This window comes from Embiotoca jacksoni, unplaced genomic scaffold (assembly GCF_022577435.1).
Source record: "Embiotoca jacksoni isolate LCO1_2020_lvr unplaced genomic scaffold, fEmbJac1.0.p SCAF_44, whole genome shotgun sequence".
Lineage (NCBI taxonomy): Eukaryota > Metazoa > Chordata > Actinopteri > Embiotocidae > Embiotoca > Embiotoca jacksoni.
This window is the reverse complement of record NW_027185397.1, coordinates 645,001-662,306: the sequence shown is the minus strand read 5'-3', so window position 1 is coordinate 662,306 and position 17,306 is coordinate 645,001. Positions and strand designations below refer to the sequence as shown.

The window sequence follows — 17,306 nt, the reverse complement described above, 5'->3', positions numbered from 1 at the left end:
ACTGAAAACTGATTTCACGGTAAAAGGCAGAAATTGATCTGAATCAAAAATGGATTGATGGCAGATTTTTTTTTGTTTTTGTTTTCAATAAGTAATCAATAAAAATGCCTTAAAATAAGAATAAAATAAATAATACAAAAACCTCCTCATTTTTATGTTCATTTTATTTTGTAATAAACACTGTAGCACACTTCATTTTCCACTGAAGTGTGCACACAAACACATTTTTTTTTAGCGCTCACGACGATTTTCACCAAACTAGATGAAAACCCAGAAGAAGTTAAATGTAAGATTTTTCACAAACATGGAGTGCGAGGCCAGAAAAGCAGCAGCGCTCTGCAAACTGTGACAACTGTCTTCTATCCGTCTTGGGTTTGTAGTGTGTGTGCATTTATTTTCCTCCCAAAAATGTGGGTGCACCACTGATCACTGAGTCCATGACTGGATGCTGGAGCTGATCTGTGCTCAAATTTATCTGTAACACACACTGTAGTCTTGTGCCATCTGTAAAAAAAAAAAACATCCTAACGAGACAGTATGAGAGGTAAATGATCTCTTAAGGTCTGAAGGAGGACTTTTAATGAAAAAGGAGAGCCAAAGCAATCAGAACAGATTCTTATTTAAAATGCTGATTGGACCTTTAAATATTATATTTTAACTTTTATATTTGGTTTTAAAAAAATTCACCATTCAGCATGTTTTTACTTAAACCAATGGAAAGTTAAGAGGAGCTGATTTGTTCGGTGGCCTCTCACCATCAGTCCTTTTATCCTCTTATTTTTTTCTCCTCCTAAGTGATTTACAGACATGATGGAGCTTCGTTTGCTCTGCAACCAAACAAAAAGATCAGCAGATCTTTTCACTGAAATTGGACGTTATGTTCTTTTATTTTTGAAGGTGTAGGAATTACTTGTGTTTCACTCAGAATTAGAAAAATGTGAATTTGAAGATCAGAACTTCCTTGTTTCTGACACTGAAGTCGGTCACTGTATTTGACAGAAATAGATCACAGATATATCACAGATTGTTTTTTAGTTAAAATTCAATCTGCATGAAAGAAATTGTGTTTAGTTTAACATAATAATTGATTTTATTTGGAGGTCATTTATTCAGTGTTTTGGTTTCAATGTTAGTTTGAAAAAATGAAGAGTTCAATCTGTCATAATGCAGGAAGACAAAAAAACACTACTGGTTATAAACATGTTGACACTGGGGACAGGATACTGACACTTTTATTGGCTGATTCATGATTTGATATATAAATGTCAGGTCTTTATTTGTATTATATATCAAAAACGTTGTGAACAACAGCAAAACTGACTAAAACAGCCTCTCAACACATCATTTTTTGTCTTACGTTTAAAAAAAAATTAAAAATACATTTAATGTAGCAATTCAGTGTTAAGATTTTATTCTCATTTGGCCATTTGTGTGTGCAAAGAGCGCTGTAATTAAACAAAACAGCCATAAACCACCTCCCCACATCAGTGCTGGACCTGTAGCTCTCCTTTCCTTCAGATTATCAGCCGTTCATTCAGTGCTCATTATACACTGGCGCCCCCTAAATGAGCCTGAACACAGTACAGACAGGACAGCAGCAGCAGCAGAGACCCGCTGGGAGACTTCCCAGGGTGCCCAGCCGATCTGGACGCGTGGAGAGCCGGCTCTGCGTGGCGGGAGCGCCCCGGTGCCCCGGTGCTCCCCCCGGTGCCCCGCCGGTGCTCCCCCGGTGCAGCTTCAAAAAGTGTTGGAGATGCGTGTTGAAACCTCAGAGGAAGATGATTAGCATACATTTAAATACATCCTAAGTAATGTCACTGTGCATAAAGAGGGCTCAGAGCCAAGGCCGCTGGGGGGGTTTAAAGTGAGGCTTTAATGACACATAATAATAATAATAATAATATTAATAATTATTAGAATTATTAGAATAATAATAATAATATTTTTGTTTTCCCTCATGCAGCTGAAGCTGAACTTTAATTCACTATATTTTTTCCCATCCTCCCTCTACTTAGATGTCATTATTGTCACTTTATTTTAATTCGACCACCAACTATTGTGATTAGAATTACAATAATAACGTGGAGAGAGAGAGAGAGAGAGAGAGAGAGGGGGGGGGGGGGGGTCTTTATCCCTCTGCCCGTCCATAAATCGCATCAAATGACAGTCGGCCAGTGAAGAGTTAAAGGGAGGAGACGGAGAGTGACACGCCTCATTGGGTAGATTATGTGCCGCAAACAAAAAGTGTGTGTCGGTGTGCCAGTCAGCCAGAGCACCGGGCCCCATCTGCACGCCTCCATCCTCCTCCTCCTCCTCTCTCTCCCTTCATCCGTCCAGCTCTGAACACCCCGCTCCTCCACTGCCACTGTCCGCCAGTCATCTGCAGCAGCACCGTCACTGTCACCACACCGGGGGGGAATGTACTGATACCCACTACGGACCCAGACCGGGAGCGCGTCACCGTGCCCAGCAGCTCCGCCGCCGTCTCCGCATCCCGCTGCTCGGTGCCGGGCTTTGCTTTCCGGGGGAGCAGACCGGCTTTTGATTTGCAGCGTCGCTCTCAAGTCGCTTGTGGATTATTGTTCCTCCTCATCGACAGAAAGGTAGGTTTTGAGAAATGAAAACTGTGTGCGTGCTTCGGGACGCTTTCGGGGTTTGTTTTGCGCGGCACATGCAGCCACACATCCTGAAACAATTCACATTCACACGCAGATGTCTCAGCGTCGCCGCAATTCAGCCCCAGCGCTGATTTAGGACAATTCTGTGCCGGGCACGGCTTCAGCAGATGGGTTAAACACCCCCTTATTTGTGCCCCCCACCCCCCTCCGCACCCCACCCCACCCCACCCGCAGTGGGTTTGAATGGGAGGGTGGCTGCTTTCCTCCAGTTTTTAGACGTGCAAACACTCCGCTCTTCTTCTCTTTCTCCTTATTTGAGCACGACCATCACTAGTCTCATTCACCGGATATGTTATGGGGCTTTCTGCCGCTTGGAAACACTATTTGTTCCTCTGTGGACAGAAAGGGACTCTGTGTGGTAGGCCACCGGAGACAGACTGTTTAGACTCGTAGCGCAGCGCTAAGCGCCGCTTTGGAAAACCTGTCCGCTGCACCGTGCGCAAAATGTTCTGCAGATAATCTTTTAGGATGAAACACAATCCTCCCAATCAGCAGAAACGCAGTAGGAACTACTCCAGGTGATTTAATCAAACGCACCCCGTTTTTTTAAATTTTATTTAACATGTCAGAAAGAAAGGAGGCAGAAGCCGGACCGAGGAGAGAACAGACAGCTCTTCTGTTCCTTCTTTCCATCACTGCTTCATATCACACACTTTATTTAGGAATTGGATCACTTGGATGCGCAGAAGCTGCTTCTTAAAAAATAACTTTTAGTCCAGCTGGAGATTTATTTATTTCACTTATCTAATTAAAGGACGAGTTGATTTTGCGTGAGCTGCATCACGATCGTTGTTGGTAGGATTTATTGTCTTAAAATGTTAATTAGAGATTTAAGCACAAATCAAAATAAATGTTGCTGTGGCTGCAATTCTGTATGAAACTTGTTGGCCTAAAACGCCCCAGTAAAGAGTTCTGTTTTAATATTTAATGATCAAACAGTAATCGCCCCCACACTGCAGGCTGTAATGTAATTATTTCAACGATTTAGGAATTACTTTTCAGGATTTTGCTCAATTTGAGCAAAGATTAAAAATCCTAATTCTTATTTTTGTCTTGTTATTTTTCCTTTTCCTTTTTTTTTTTTAAATGTCCATTGTTCCCAGTGGATAAAGTGCGCATCAGGTGCAGGTTTGCGCGCACACGTTCTGCTGTGTTTGTGTGAAGGGGAAGAGAGGAGGGAGTGCGCGAGCCGCAGCCGTCTAAACACACATTCACAGGTTAGAAAGGGAGAAAAGAAATAATGAACTGGTCGTGCTGCTTTAATTACAGTCTCAGAGGGGAAAGTGGTGGATTATGGTAATGAGGCGACATACGCTGCCGCTTGTAAGAAGGAGAGAAAGGTTGGCTGACATGAAATCACTGACTTTGACAGTCCACTTGAAACCCATTGGACATGCTCTCTCCAGTGGACATGCACGGACCTCACCGGCTCCTACTGAAACAGTCATTTTAATTTAAATGTAAAGAATACAGATTTATTTATTGATTATATTAGACGATTTTGGACAAATGTAAACAACAACAACAACAACAACTCTAAAGCCCTAATATTAAAGGATTATAAAATGTAGAGAACAGATCATACAAACATTATACAGCATGAGGTCATTGTAAAATCACTCCGGAGGACAATTTAGGAATATTATAGGAATAGTGTGGAAATGTATGAATTTTGAATCATGACAATTACAGCTGAACAGACCGCAGAGGCCATGCGAAATACTAATATTAATACACATGCTAATAATAATAATCAAGTAATCAGACCATCATTTTCACAAATAATAAAAAAATAAAGGTCGAAGTTTTAATGTTCGATATAATAATAATGAAAATAATATATATTTTTGTATTATTATAATACATTCAGTACATTTCCAGCTGTAATTTTCTCAATATGTTATTGTTATATAATTGACAAAATTGAGTAACCATATCATTAATATGCTGACGTCGTCATGAACTTATTACGCGATTTGAATAAATTAGAAAGCCCGGGAAAAAAAAAGAAAAAAGGCCCCTAAATGACGCCCTGACAGCTGGCCGAGACAATCTGTCCAGGAAGAGATTTATTTCCCATCAGCGGGGAAATTCACAAACAACCGCTTTTACAGGTTCAGGCGCAAATGTCGGACTCATTTCCGGTCGATAAAAATAAAATCAATCAATAAATAAAGCATTCTTGATGTTCTGCTTTAGGTGGAACGTGGTAGATCTTCCTGTGTTGTCGTCGGTTGTTGTGCGTCATGTTTTTGCCCCTCTGACGGGTTTTGTCTCTCCGTGTCTCTGCAGTGTGAAATGGAGGAGTCCAGCTCTCAGAAGTTGGTGTGGGATGGGGACGCCAAAGCGGTGCAGCAGTGTCTGACGGACATCTTCACCAGCGTCTACACGACGTGTGACATCCCAGAAAACGCCATTTTCGGGCCTTGTGTGTTGAGCCACACGTCGCTGTACGACAGCATCGCCTTCATTGCCCTGAAATCCACCGACAAACGCACAGCACCTTATATATTCAGGGTAAGTGGGGCTTTATCTACTTCTATTTATATATATATATATATATATATATATATATATATATATATATATATATATTTGTATATTTCTTTTCATGCATCCCCTCATTTATTTCCAATATTTTTTTCCAAGTAGCCCGCTTCTTTTTAAAGTTAAATACACATTTTACCAGTTAATATTTGGCCTTTCTTACTGTGTAATATAGAATATTCTTAGAGACACTTTCATATATTTCGCAGCAGCACAAAAGCTGAAAAAGCTGCATGAATGATCAGCAATACCACAACAAAGTCCTGCAGTTTATTTACCCCCCGAACCATGTCAATGAATCCTCTATTGAGTTGTTACAATCCATTAAATCTTTGAAGAAATTTCCTAATAATGCTTTGATTTTGTTTTTTAATTGGGAATGTGTGTGTTTTTAAAACTTGCATTCAGATTCTTTTTGGACACAGACAACACATTTCAGAAACACATATTTGGTGCGATTGTCTTCTAATTTTCAGTCTTTTTTTTTTCTGTCAACTGAAAAATTTGAGGCTTCAAAGATGTATTTGTATGGTTGTGCTGAAATAATAACCGTAATCGTATGTTTGCGTTACAGGTGGACACGTCAGCGGCCAACAGCACCTCCGAGGGCCTGATGTGGCTGCGGCTGGTCCAGTCGGCCCGGGACAAAGAGGAGCAGAACCTGGAGGCCTACGTGAAGAACGGCCAACTCTTCTACCGCTCGCTGCGCCGGATCGAGAAGGACGAGGAGCTGCTGGTCTGGTACGGCAAAGACCTCATCGACCTGCTGCTGCTCAGCTCCAGCAGAGCGCCGGCCAAGAGCAAAGGTGAGTCCACCAGAACCAGAACCTGTTTCAGTCATTCTCATTTATTCTCATTGGTGCTCATCCGGATAATCTGTGATAATGTCTGAATCCAATTTATTGCAAAGTACGCTGGCAGTATGGGGATTTGTGCTGCATTTTGGTGTCACAAGTGAGTTTTAGAATTGAAATTTCCATCTCTCCTCTCCTTCTTCTCAGGTTCGTCCCACCACTCCTGTCCAGACTGCAACCAGCGGTTCCAGTTCGAGTTCCCGTTCTTGGCCCATCTCCGGTTCCGCTGCACCAAAAGACTGCAGAGCATCACCGGGGCCGACGAGGAGCCGAGCAAGGAGAGCGGCGCGGAGCGACCGAACACGACCCCGACCAGGACCAGCCCGAAGCTGGGCCGCTCCGAAGGCTTCGGCAGTCCTCCGGACAGCAACAAACCCTCCATGGACTTTCACAACCTCGCCAGGGATCTAGAGAACAATCGGACCAGCCCGCCGAGCGACAAGGAGGCCGAGATCTGCAGCGAGAGCTCGGGGAAGAGGAAGTTCTCCGAAGTAGAAGACAGGGAGTGCCGAGCGCCGAGCCTTCCGCAGTCCAAGTCTAAAGATGAGCTCGCAACCTCCGCGCAGAACTACAGAGGAGTGTACGGCCTGGAGGAGAACCACCGGTCCTTCTCCCCGCCGGGCTCAACGGAGCGCGGCGAGGGCAAGCGCAGCGCCTTCACCGAGGTCAAGAAGTCGACCCAGAACATCAAACACCACAGCGGCAGCAAAAACCTGCAGAGCTCCAACTCCGAGAACAAAGACGGAGGTCGTCCCAGCACTAACCCGTCGGAGAAGCACCTCAACATCCGGCAGGTGCTGTCGGAGACGCAGCCGCCGCAGACCTCGCCCATGGGCAGCGCCTTCACCTCCGTCAGCCAGCAGGGCGGCGGCGGGGAGAGGAAGAGCGCCTTCAGCCAACCGTCCCGCTCCTTCTCCCAGATCTCGCCGCTCGTGATGCCGCCCAAGCTGCTGGACTGCCACCCGGCGGTGGGCGAAACCATCTCCTCCAGCAGACTCTACCAGGCCGACCACCTCGCCGCCAAGCTGCAGGGCGCCGAACTGGGCGCCAACTGCCCCGTGCCGGGCGGCATGGCCAAGCAGAACCCCTTCGTCTACGCCACCGCCTTCTGGCCCAAGAACTCCGGACCTATCCAGCTCCAGATGCCCTCGGCCCTCACTCTGCTGCCCCCCTCGTTCACCTCCCTCTGTCTGCCGGCGCAGAACTGGTGCGCCAAGTGCAACGCCTCCTTCCGCATGACCTCAGACTTGGTTTACCACATGCGCTCCCACCACAAAAAGGAATTTGCCATGGAGCCGCTGGTCAAGCGGCGGCGCGAGGAGAAACTCAAGTGCCCCATATGCAACGAGTCCTTCCGGGAGCGGCATCACCTGTCACGTCACATGACCTCCCACAACTGACTTCAGAGACTAACGAGGGAGGGACTTTGGTTGGACAAGGAGGGACTGTGAACCTGCCTGGATTTAAGCACTCCGACCGGAGATAGGCCACTTGAAATCACAAAGACACCCCTTGCACTTGTTTTCACTTTGGACTATGATCTTCAAATTCCTCTTTTTCGTCCGTTTACTTTTTCTCCCCTGTACAAATTGTCATGTTTTTGGGTGTATGCAAATGCATTTTGACTTCAAAAATGAATCTATTTAAGAAGCACTTCAAAGTTTGAGAATAAGGGAAGATTTAAATGTGTAAATGTACAGTAAGTTGTATTTTATATCATATAAATGCAAATATAGAGAAGAAAATGTCGTCACACGTCATGGTTTACAACACAGCAAGATTTTGTCTACAATGAATATGGACACAAATTGGGATATTATGTCAGACTATATTTCAGAGTGCATGTATTATGAAATGATATTGATTTAAGATGCAGTCTATCCATTACAATGTGAATAATTTGTTTTATTTGAAATACAAAGTGTAATATTTTGTGTCAGTGGGGAATAGTTTCAGTGTTTCTTCCTTTTGCGGAAATTTACTACTTGATAGTTTATCTAATCATGTTGAATGCATTGACAATAAAATAGCTTTATTTTCAACTGTGGTCCTCCTGGTTTCATTTTCAAATGATATATAAACATACAAAATAAGATGAGCATCACTTTTATTTATTTATTATTGATATAAAAACAAAAATGTTATTTTACCAAATTTTTGTTTTTTGATTTATAGGCTATTTAAAAAAAATCTTTTCCTATATTGCCAAACTTCAGTCTTAATGAGATCAAATGAACCACGTGTACACCCGCCCTCCCGCTTCCCCGACGCCACAAGACAACAATAACACAAAATTAATATGGTATAATCTATTTACTAAACAGTTAATATGAGATCGTTTCCTGTAGTTTCACACACAAAAAAAGCGCGAATATTGGACGTTACCAAATACCAATTATTATTAATAATAACATAATAATAATAATAATAATAATTATTATTATTATTATTATTATTATTATTATTATTATTATTATTATTATTATTATTATTATTATTATTATTAACGTGGTTTCTATTTAAAGTGGCCCGCATTAATCTGGCCGCAGTTGAATGTCCTCTGACAGCTCGCTGCAGCTGGAGTAGTAGTGAAAAAAAAATAATTTTCCATACCTGTATATCCAGTGTTTAACGGAGTTTCAGGTTTAATGTTCATAATGCGGGTCTGTATTTATCGGAATGAAGTAACAGACCAGTCGACACAATGATTTATAATTCACTCACATTTCAGTTTCCGTGCAAAGCAGAAAATAAAAAGAGGATTTTCGGCTCCTCGATGAGCATTTGACGCGGAACTGTTGGTTTTCGTTACAGAATAAAACTCCGCATTTGGGATTTTGGGTACAAGAAATATAATTGTATTAATTCTCCTTCGTAGAAAAATGACAGCTGTTATAAAATTACGAACAAAACCAAAGTACAGCTTCAGAGAAGCCACGGGTTCATAAGAATTAAACTAATTCATATAATTTTGTATTTCATTTTTCAAAATGCCTCGAAGTCCTTTAACCCACAACAACGAACCGTCTGACCTGAGCACGAGCAGGAACACATCACTACCAATAACCCACCAGCCTGTCTCTCACTTTAATGGAGAAGAGCTGTCAAATAAAATCACGAGAGAGCAATCAGTGACATGATTGTTTTCCATAATATTAGTAATAATAATAACAACAACAATTGTATAATAATAATAAAACGAATCACTACTGCCGGGTGGAGAACACTTTAGGACAGAAACCAGAGTAAATGTTGACAATGATTCAAGGGCGCCATCATGTGGTCAACGGGTGAACTACATGAAAGGAGAGCTCTGAGGCCATTGTTCGTCTGAATGAACAGTTGAAATTAGATGTGTATTAATAAAAGAAAAAGGCCTTAGTCTACTAAGATAGGTTTGTTTTTACTGAGGTATGAGAGTCATCATGTGGTTGATAGTATGAAAAGGGGATTTATCTGAAGCTCTACTGGCACTGAAATCAAAATATTATCTCGAGATTGAAGTAATACGTCTGTAGAAATGCTGCCTCTTGAATGCATCATGGGATTATGGGAGGAAGAATAACAAAGTGGAAACGTAAATAACATAAAAATCAACAATATCAGTATAAGCAATGAGGAGGAAGGTCAAAGGTCACAGCCATTGTGTCTGAGTTCAGGTGTCAAGACATTGAAAAGCCATTTAAAACTGTGACTGACACGTGTTGATATCAGTTTGACAGAATTTAAATTCTACCCACAAATTTACTGCAGAGTTTTCAGTGATAATCTGAATATAATCCAGGCTGGAGTCAACAGAATAAAAGAAATTAGTGCGAATTAATGTTTAATTTTGAACAAAATAACTAACAGAAGCTGGAAATAAAACTAAAACCAGTTCGATCTCACTGGATGAGTTACAAGTGAATTTAAAGGGTCCATTCACCAAATTACAAAATATTTCCAACGTTACATGAAATAATATAAAATCAGAAAGTATCTGAAACTCAAATATTTTGTGCTCGGTCTCAAAATAAGGCCTTTGTAAAGTTTAAAGACAATGTTCCTCCCCAAACATTATACAACGTACTGAGGATAGTGTTGCTGTCAACAGTTTTAACTATCTTATTTAAAATGTTAAAAGGGACATGAAAGATACTTTCGTTGGACAGAATATTAGTAAAGTAGGAGATTTGAGAATAGACAAACAAAGAAAAGTAACGATGAGCAGATGCATCAGGATTATGTGTTTTTGGCTGGTACATTTAGTCTAAAAAGAAGAAACATCTTAAAATTCTGGTGCGTGCAGAGCTCACGGTGAGCCGGAACAAACAAGCAGTCTTTGGAGAAACTGAACAAAAAAAGATTTGTCAGTTAAAATGAATTCACTTTTAGGTTCTGGGCTCATTTTGGATGAATGAAGTTTGTTTCAGAATACAATCATGAACATTTCTGAATTTGGTCTCCTCATGTTGGTCGCTGAGGCTCGTTGGTATTTTAGTATTTAGACTACGTTAGCAGAAAATTATTCAGCAGCAAAAGTTGTGCAACATTGAAGATATCATGAAAGGAAAATGGTTTATGTAATTTTTTCAACCTGCCATATTTCCTCTTCATGTGGGCACCGAGACTCTACTGGTCTTAGTAACTTTGCATCCTTCATCACTATTTGAAAGTTTCCTCCTGTAAATGAAAACTACAGACAGATGTCTCAACACCATGACTTGAAACCAAATCTTGTAATGAAAGGGGTTGAAATGTGTTTTTTTTTAATGTGGGTGAACAGATCCTTGAACCTGATCTGTAGCAGGACAGAAAGAAAGCAACCAACTGGAGCAGCGGTGAGGGTGTGGTGGAGTTGGAGAGCAGTGACGCTCACAGGATGATAGATTACACATATCCACACATTACACCTCATCTCACTTCAACACGTGTCAGCAGTCCGAACAGGTCAATCTCACCACAAAGGCATGTGATCGAGGAGAAGCCCCCCCCACCCCCCCACCCCCACCCACAGACGCTCCTGATATTTGTGCCCTCATACTTCGCTGCTTGTGTCACCGTCCCTTTTGTGCCCCAACTTCCCCCCCGACACATTCGTCACTGCATCACTCAACACGGAGCAGCGCAGGACAGTTTATATCTCTGCTAAGCTGGCACTTCCATTTGGCCCCGCGTCCCGGTCACACCACATTTTTACATCTCAGGCATTTAGCTGCCGCTGTCGTCTGCAGGAGGCGAGCAGGGAGAGGAGCGAGCAGGTAGAGAGACCTCGCACCGACTCTGTGGCATCGACCAACGCGTTTACACCGCAAAACGTGAAATAGACACGCCGGTCCACGGCAGCAAAACGTGAAATAGACACGCCGGTCCACGGCAGCAAAACGTGAAATAGACACGCCGGTCCACGGCAGCAAAACGTGAAATAGACACGCCGGTCCACGGCAGCAAAACGTGAAATAGACACGCCGGTCCACGGCAGTAAAACGTGAAATAGACACGCCGGTCCACGGCAGTAAAATGTGAAATAGACACGCCGGTCCACGGCAGTAAAATGTGAAATAGACACGCCGGTCCACGGCAGTAAAATGTGAAATAGACACGCCGGTCCACGGCAGTAAAATGTGAAATAGACACGCCGGTCCACGGCAGCAAAACGTTTTGGGCTATCTAGACGTGATAGTTGCACGTTTTCCTGTGGTGGACGAAAAGGAAACCTACTGGAGGAAAATTAAACCTACAGCTAAAACATGTGGTTGACGTTGGGAAACAAAAAACAAAAGAAATAACTTAACAAAAACATTGTGACCTCCTGGATTCGAACCTCATCGTCTTCAACTAATGCAACCATGATACTGGGTTGCTTCGACAGCAAACATGGCCGTTGCTGGATCAGAACCGGGGACCTCTTCAGGTTTTTTCTTACAGACTCAACAATCATTGCAGTAACTTGGATACTCCAGTTGTCTTTGCGCGCTCAGGAGGCCGACACACAAGACAGGAAATGATACGAGACGTCTTCTGATGTAAATTTAGAGAGAGGAAATATTTGGTTTCATATTTAGAAATGTACCTGGAGATATAGTTCACTGTTTGCAGAGCATTTTGTAAAACCAGAGTCTTTCATGCAAACATGCATTTCTCCATAAACGTAAAGAGAGAAGTGTCCCACTGACTTCACCATCAAAAACTAAGGGATGGATGTTAAATCCTCCACATGCTGGACAGGATACATAAAACATTACAATCACAGACTGTTCAGTGAGAAATGCAATTCAGGGAGAAACTAATAAAACTGCAGTTGTTGTAGAAAGTTGAGTTAAAGTGACTCAGACCAGCAGGACCGTCTGGACCGGTGGATCAACATGCTGCACAGCTCCAACAGTTTTCTTCCTCAGATGTTTCTGGTGTTTTTCTGTTTCTTCGTTGTTGTTGTTGTTGTTGTTGTTGTTGTTGTTGTTGTTGTTGTTGTTGTTCCTGTTTCTGGTGTCAACGTAGCGGTGGAGTCTGTCTGCACGTAGCCAATATGTCGCCCGCCTAAAATATCCACGTACTCCAAAAATAGCACATACTGTATACGTTACTAAGATGTTTCCCTCTTTATGTTGCAGTGACAAAGGAAACAGCTGCATTATGTTTGTTTTGGATTTTTCACCCACAAGAAATAAAATAAAATAATTTATAACAGCCCCCCAAAAAAACTTAAACAAAGCACACAAGAGGATGCAGACCTCCACTCTCCTACAGAACCAAAAAAAAATCCCCCCAAAACAAGACCTTTTATATTCTGTCACTTCCTGTCTGCAGCCAATCAGGGAGGGAATTAGTGCGATTTAGACCCAGGTGGGTTTAATCCTGACATCAGACTCAGGTGGGTTTAATCCTAACATCAGACCCAGGTGGGTTTAATCCTGACATCAGACCCAGGTGGGTTTAATCCTGACATCTGACCCAGGTGGGTTTAATCCTGACATCAGATCCAGGTGGGTTTAATCCTGACATCTGACCCAGGTGGGTTTAATCCTGACATCAGACCCAGGTGGGTTTAATCCTGACATCTGACCCAGGTGGGTTTAATCCTGACATCTGACCCAGGTGGGTTTAATCCTGACATCAGACCCAGGTGGGTTTAATCCTGACATCTGACCCAGGTGGGTTTAATCCTGACATCAGACCCAGGTGGGTTTAATCCTGACATCTGACCCAGGCGGGTTTAATCCTGACATCAGACCCAGGTGGGTTTAATCCTGACATCTGACCCAGGCGGGTTTAATCCTGACATCTGACCCAGGCGGGTTTAATCCTGACATCTGACCCAGGTGGGTTTAATCCTGACATCAGACCCAGGTGGGTTTAATCCTGACATCTGACCCAGGTGGGTTTAATCCTGACATCAGACCCAGGTGGGTTTAATCCTGACATCTGACCCAGGTGGGTTTAATCCTGACATCAGACCCAGGTGGGTTTAATCCTGACATCTGACCCAGGCGGGTTTAATCCTGACATCTGACCCAGGTGGGTTTAATCCTGACATCAGACCCAGGTGGGTTTAATCCTGACATCTGACCCAGGTGGGTTTAATCCTGACATCAGACCCAGGTGGGTTTAATCCTGACATCTGACCCAGGTGGGTTTAATCCTGACATCAGACCCAGGTGGGTTTAATCCTGACATCAGACTCAGGTGGGTTTAATCCTGACATCAGACCCAGGTGGGTTTAAACCTGACATCAGACCCAGGTGGGTTTAATCCTGACATCAGACCCAGGTGGGTTTAATCCTGACATCTGACCCAGGTGGGTTTAATCCTGACATCAGACCGAGGTGGGTTTAATCCTGACATCTGACCCAGGTGGGTTTAATCCTGACATCAGACCCAGGTGGGTTTAATCCTGACATCTGACCCAGGTGGGTTTAATCCTGACATCAGACCCAGGCGGGTTTAATCCTGACATCTGACCCAGGCGGGTTTAATCCTGACATCTGACCCAGGCGGGTTTAATCCTGACATCAGACCCAGGCGGGTTTAATCCTGACATCTGACCCAGGCGGGTTTAATCCTGACATCAGACCCAGGTGGGTTTAATCCTGACATCTGACCCAGGTGGGTTTAATCCTGACATCAGACCCAGGTGGGTTTAATCCTGACATCTGACCCAGGCGGGTTTAATCCTGACATCTGACCCAGGTGGGTTTAATCCTGACATCAGACCCAGGTGGGTTTAATCCTGACATCTGACCCAGGTGGGTTTAATCCTGACATCAGACCCAGGTGGGTTTAATCCTGACATCAGACCCAGGTGGGTTTAATCCTGACATCTGACCCAGGTGGGTTTAATCCTGACATCAGACCCAGGTGGGTTTAATCCTGACATCAGACTCAGGTGGGTTTAATCCTGACATCAGACCCAGGTGGGTTTAAACCTGACATCAGACCCAGGTGGGTTTAATCCTGACATCAGACCCAGGTGGGTTTAATCCTGACATCTGACCCAGGTGGGTTTAATCCTGACATCAGACCGAGGTGGGTTTAATCCTGACATCTGACCCAGGCGGGTTTAATCCTGACATCTGACCCAGGTGGGTTTAATCCTGACATCAGACCCAGGTGGGTTTAATCCTGACATCTGACCCAGGTGGGTTTAATCCTGACATCAGACCGAGGTGGGTTTAATCCTGACATCTGACCCAGGCGGGTTTAATCCTGACATCAGACCCAGGTGGGTTTAATCCTGACATCAGACCCAGGTGGGTTTAATCCTGACATCAGACCCAGGTGGGTTTAATCCTGACATCTGACCCAGGTGGGTTTAATCCTGACATCAGACCCAGGTGGGTTTAATCCTGACATCAGACTCAGGTGGGTTTAATCCTGACATCAGACCCAGGTGGGTTTAAACCTGACATCAGACCCAGGTGGGTTTAATCCTGACATCAGACCCAGGTGGGTTTAATCCTGACATCTGACCCAGGTGGGTTTAATCCTGACATCAGACCGAGGTGGGTTTAATCCTGACATCTGACCCAGGCGGGTTTAATCCTGACATCTGACCCAGGTGGGTTTAATCCTGACATCAGACCCAGGTGGGTTTAATCCTGACATCTGACCCAGGTGGGTTTAATCCTGACATCAGACCGAGGTGGGTTTAATCCTGACATCTGACCCAGGCGGGTTTAATCCTGACATCAGACCCAGGTGGGTTTAATCCTGACATCTGACCCAGGTGGGTTTAATCCTGACATCAGACCCAGGTGGGTTTAATCCTGACATCAGACCCAGGTGGGTTTAATCCATCCGTCATCAACTAGAGCTGCTTCAGCTGCACTTTAACAACAATATTAGTTAAATTCATCCTCCAACAGGTACTGCAGGGGGTCTGTGAAAGTTTTGGTTGATTAGACAATGTTTAGACCCTTGCTCTAAAGAGGTTCAATCAAACATACTGTAAGTAAAACTGTCAAGTAAACATTAAACTCTCTGGAAATGACTCATGACAACAATAAAATATCAGCAAACAACATCAAACACAAAGAAATCTTAAAGGGGAAAATAGATTCCTTAAAGGGTCAGAGGTCAGAGAGTTAAAGTTCTCCCACAGAAAACCTGTGTGGGCAGAAAGACTGAATCCAAGTGAGCAAACATTTATCAAATATCACAAGTTTTCAGCTCATGTAAATGTTGATGAAAGAAGAGAGGAATGTGCAGCTTCCTCTCTGCTCACACATCAAGGTAGAGTCTTTTAAACTACAGACTGAGGATGGAGGAAGTCGACTCCATGACAATGTTGTCATATGAAATGTGAAACTGCAGGAGTGTTCAGGGTTTGAATTTAGACTCCCATCTGCAGCGTGAACAGAAGAGTTCAGCCTACATTATGTTCCCTTTAAACATCATTACTGTTTGAAATGATTTTGTAATTAGGCACAAGTTGTCTCAAGTGTAACTACGTATCAGGCTGACGTCAGCAGAGGCACCACACAGGTTTAAAAAAATGTGTCATGGCTCTCTGTCACAGTGATAAAGGAATGTAAACTGTAATGACACTGCAGTGGTCTCCTGGACCACCTGGATGTGACTCCAGTTCTGTAGGTTGTTTACAGCTAAACATCACGAGTGAACATGTTAGCAGTTATTGTGGGAAGCATTCGAGTGTGATACAGCATCATCACAGAGTTTAGTGCTGCTGGGAAACAGATGCTGAACTCAGACTGGATATAAAAGAGTTTGTAGCTTCAGGTCTGTAAAATGGTTCTGATCCAGAAGTGTCTTCAGCTGCAATACCAGCGAGTGCCACTAGAGGTCGGCTCCAAAAAGCCTCCGGCTCCATAGACTCCCATTCAACTTCTCTCATCAAATCCAAAGTGAATAAAATGTGTCCATCAGTTATCTCGGTGTTGTTAGCTAAAGTCACTCCTTCTTATTAGTTTTCTGGAGGTCCATCTGAAAATAATCCCTCATTCATTAGAAAAGAAGATTCAAGAAGACCTGTTTTTGGGGGCGTGTCTGTTTGATTGACAGGCCTGTGGTGCAGTCAGGTTACAGCTATCGGTGGGCGGGACGTAGTATCGTCAGGTTTCCGATCAGATCGGTCAGATCCACCGCTGGCTCCTCCCCCAGCTCGTCCAAATATGGTCACTTCCTGCTCCAAACTAGTAAAGATGGTGACGGACAGAATCTGAACTGGAGGATTCATAATGTTCACAAACCAACGATGACATCACTGATGGTTGATGACATCACTGATGGCTGAACTATAAATCAGAGCCCATCACTTACAGTAACACTTGACTTAATATTAGTGGGTGGACATGCTGCTGAAAATTTAACACTCACAAAAAACCTCTTCAGTAAAACTTCAAATACATTTTCAACAGTCACAGAGAAACAGGAGCCGCTGACCTCGTCCTGCAAGAAATCAGCGCAGGAAGCTTCAAACTGAGACGGCGAGCTAACGAGGCTGAGAGAAAAGTTCAGATCAGAAGTATCGAGTATCGCAGCGCTGCTCTTTCTCTCTCTCACACACACACACACACACACACACACACACACACACACACACACACACACACACACACACACACACACACACACACACACAGTGTTTTAAAGTCATAATCCCGGGTTTACACAGGACCCGCTCCTCCGTCTGATGAGGATATCGCTGTCACATCATTATTTTCTGAAGCTCTAAATATACACAAACAGCAGCGTCTCCTGTGCGCTCGCACTATTTCTGACCCACAATGCA

General features: G+C 43.6%; 1 protein-coding gene across 2 annotated transcripts; it reads left to right on the top strand.

The window, feature by feature from the left end:
* The first annotated feature begins 2,238 nt into the window (after positions 1–2,238).
* prdm8b (PR domain containing 8b) lies at positions 2,239–8,121 on the top strand. 2 transcript variants are annotated; one of them, XM_069169359.1, is made up of 4 exons: positions 2,239–2,603; positions 4,971–5,195; positions 5,800–6,031; positions 6,227–8,121. In XM_069169359.1, exons 2-4 carry the CDS (start codon positions 4,977–4,979, stop codon positions 7,477–7,479), a joined length of 1,704 nt encoding a protein of 567 aa, XP_069025460.1. In that variant the 5' UTR covers positions 2,239–2,603; positions 4,971–4,976; the 3' UTR covers positions 7,480–8,121. The 2 variants fall into 2 exon arrangements, with proteins under 2 accessions (XP_069025460.1, XP_069025459.1); XM_069169358.1 differs by lacking the exon at positions 2,239–2,603 and adding an exon at positions 2,952–3,196.
* The last annotated feature ends 9,185 nt before the right edge of the window (positions 8,122–17,306 follow it).

Coding starts and splice junctions, on each gene's coding strand:
- prdm8b (XM_069169359.1), top strand. CDS start 4,977: ATGGAGGAGTCCAGCTCTCAGAAGTTGGTGTGGGATGGGGACGCCAAA. Junction 5,196..5,799: donor CAGCACCTTATATATTCAGG/GTAAGTGGGGCT, acceptor TTTGCGTTACAG/GTGGACACGTCAGCGGCCAA. Junction 6,032..6,226: donor AGCGCCGGCCAAGAGCAAAG/GTGAGTCCACCA, acceptor CCTTCTTCTCAG/GTTCGTCCCACCACTCCTGT.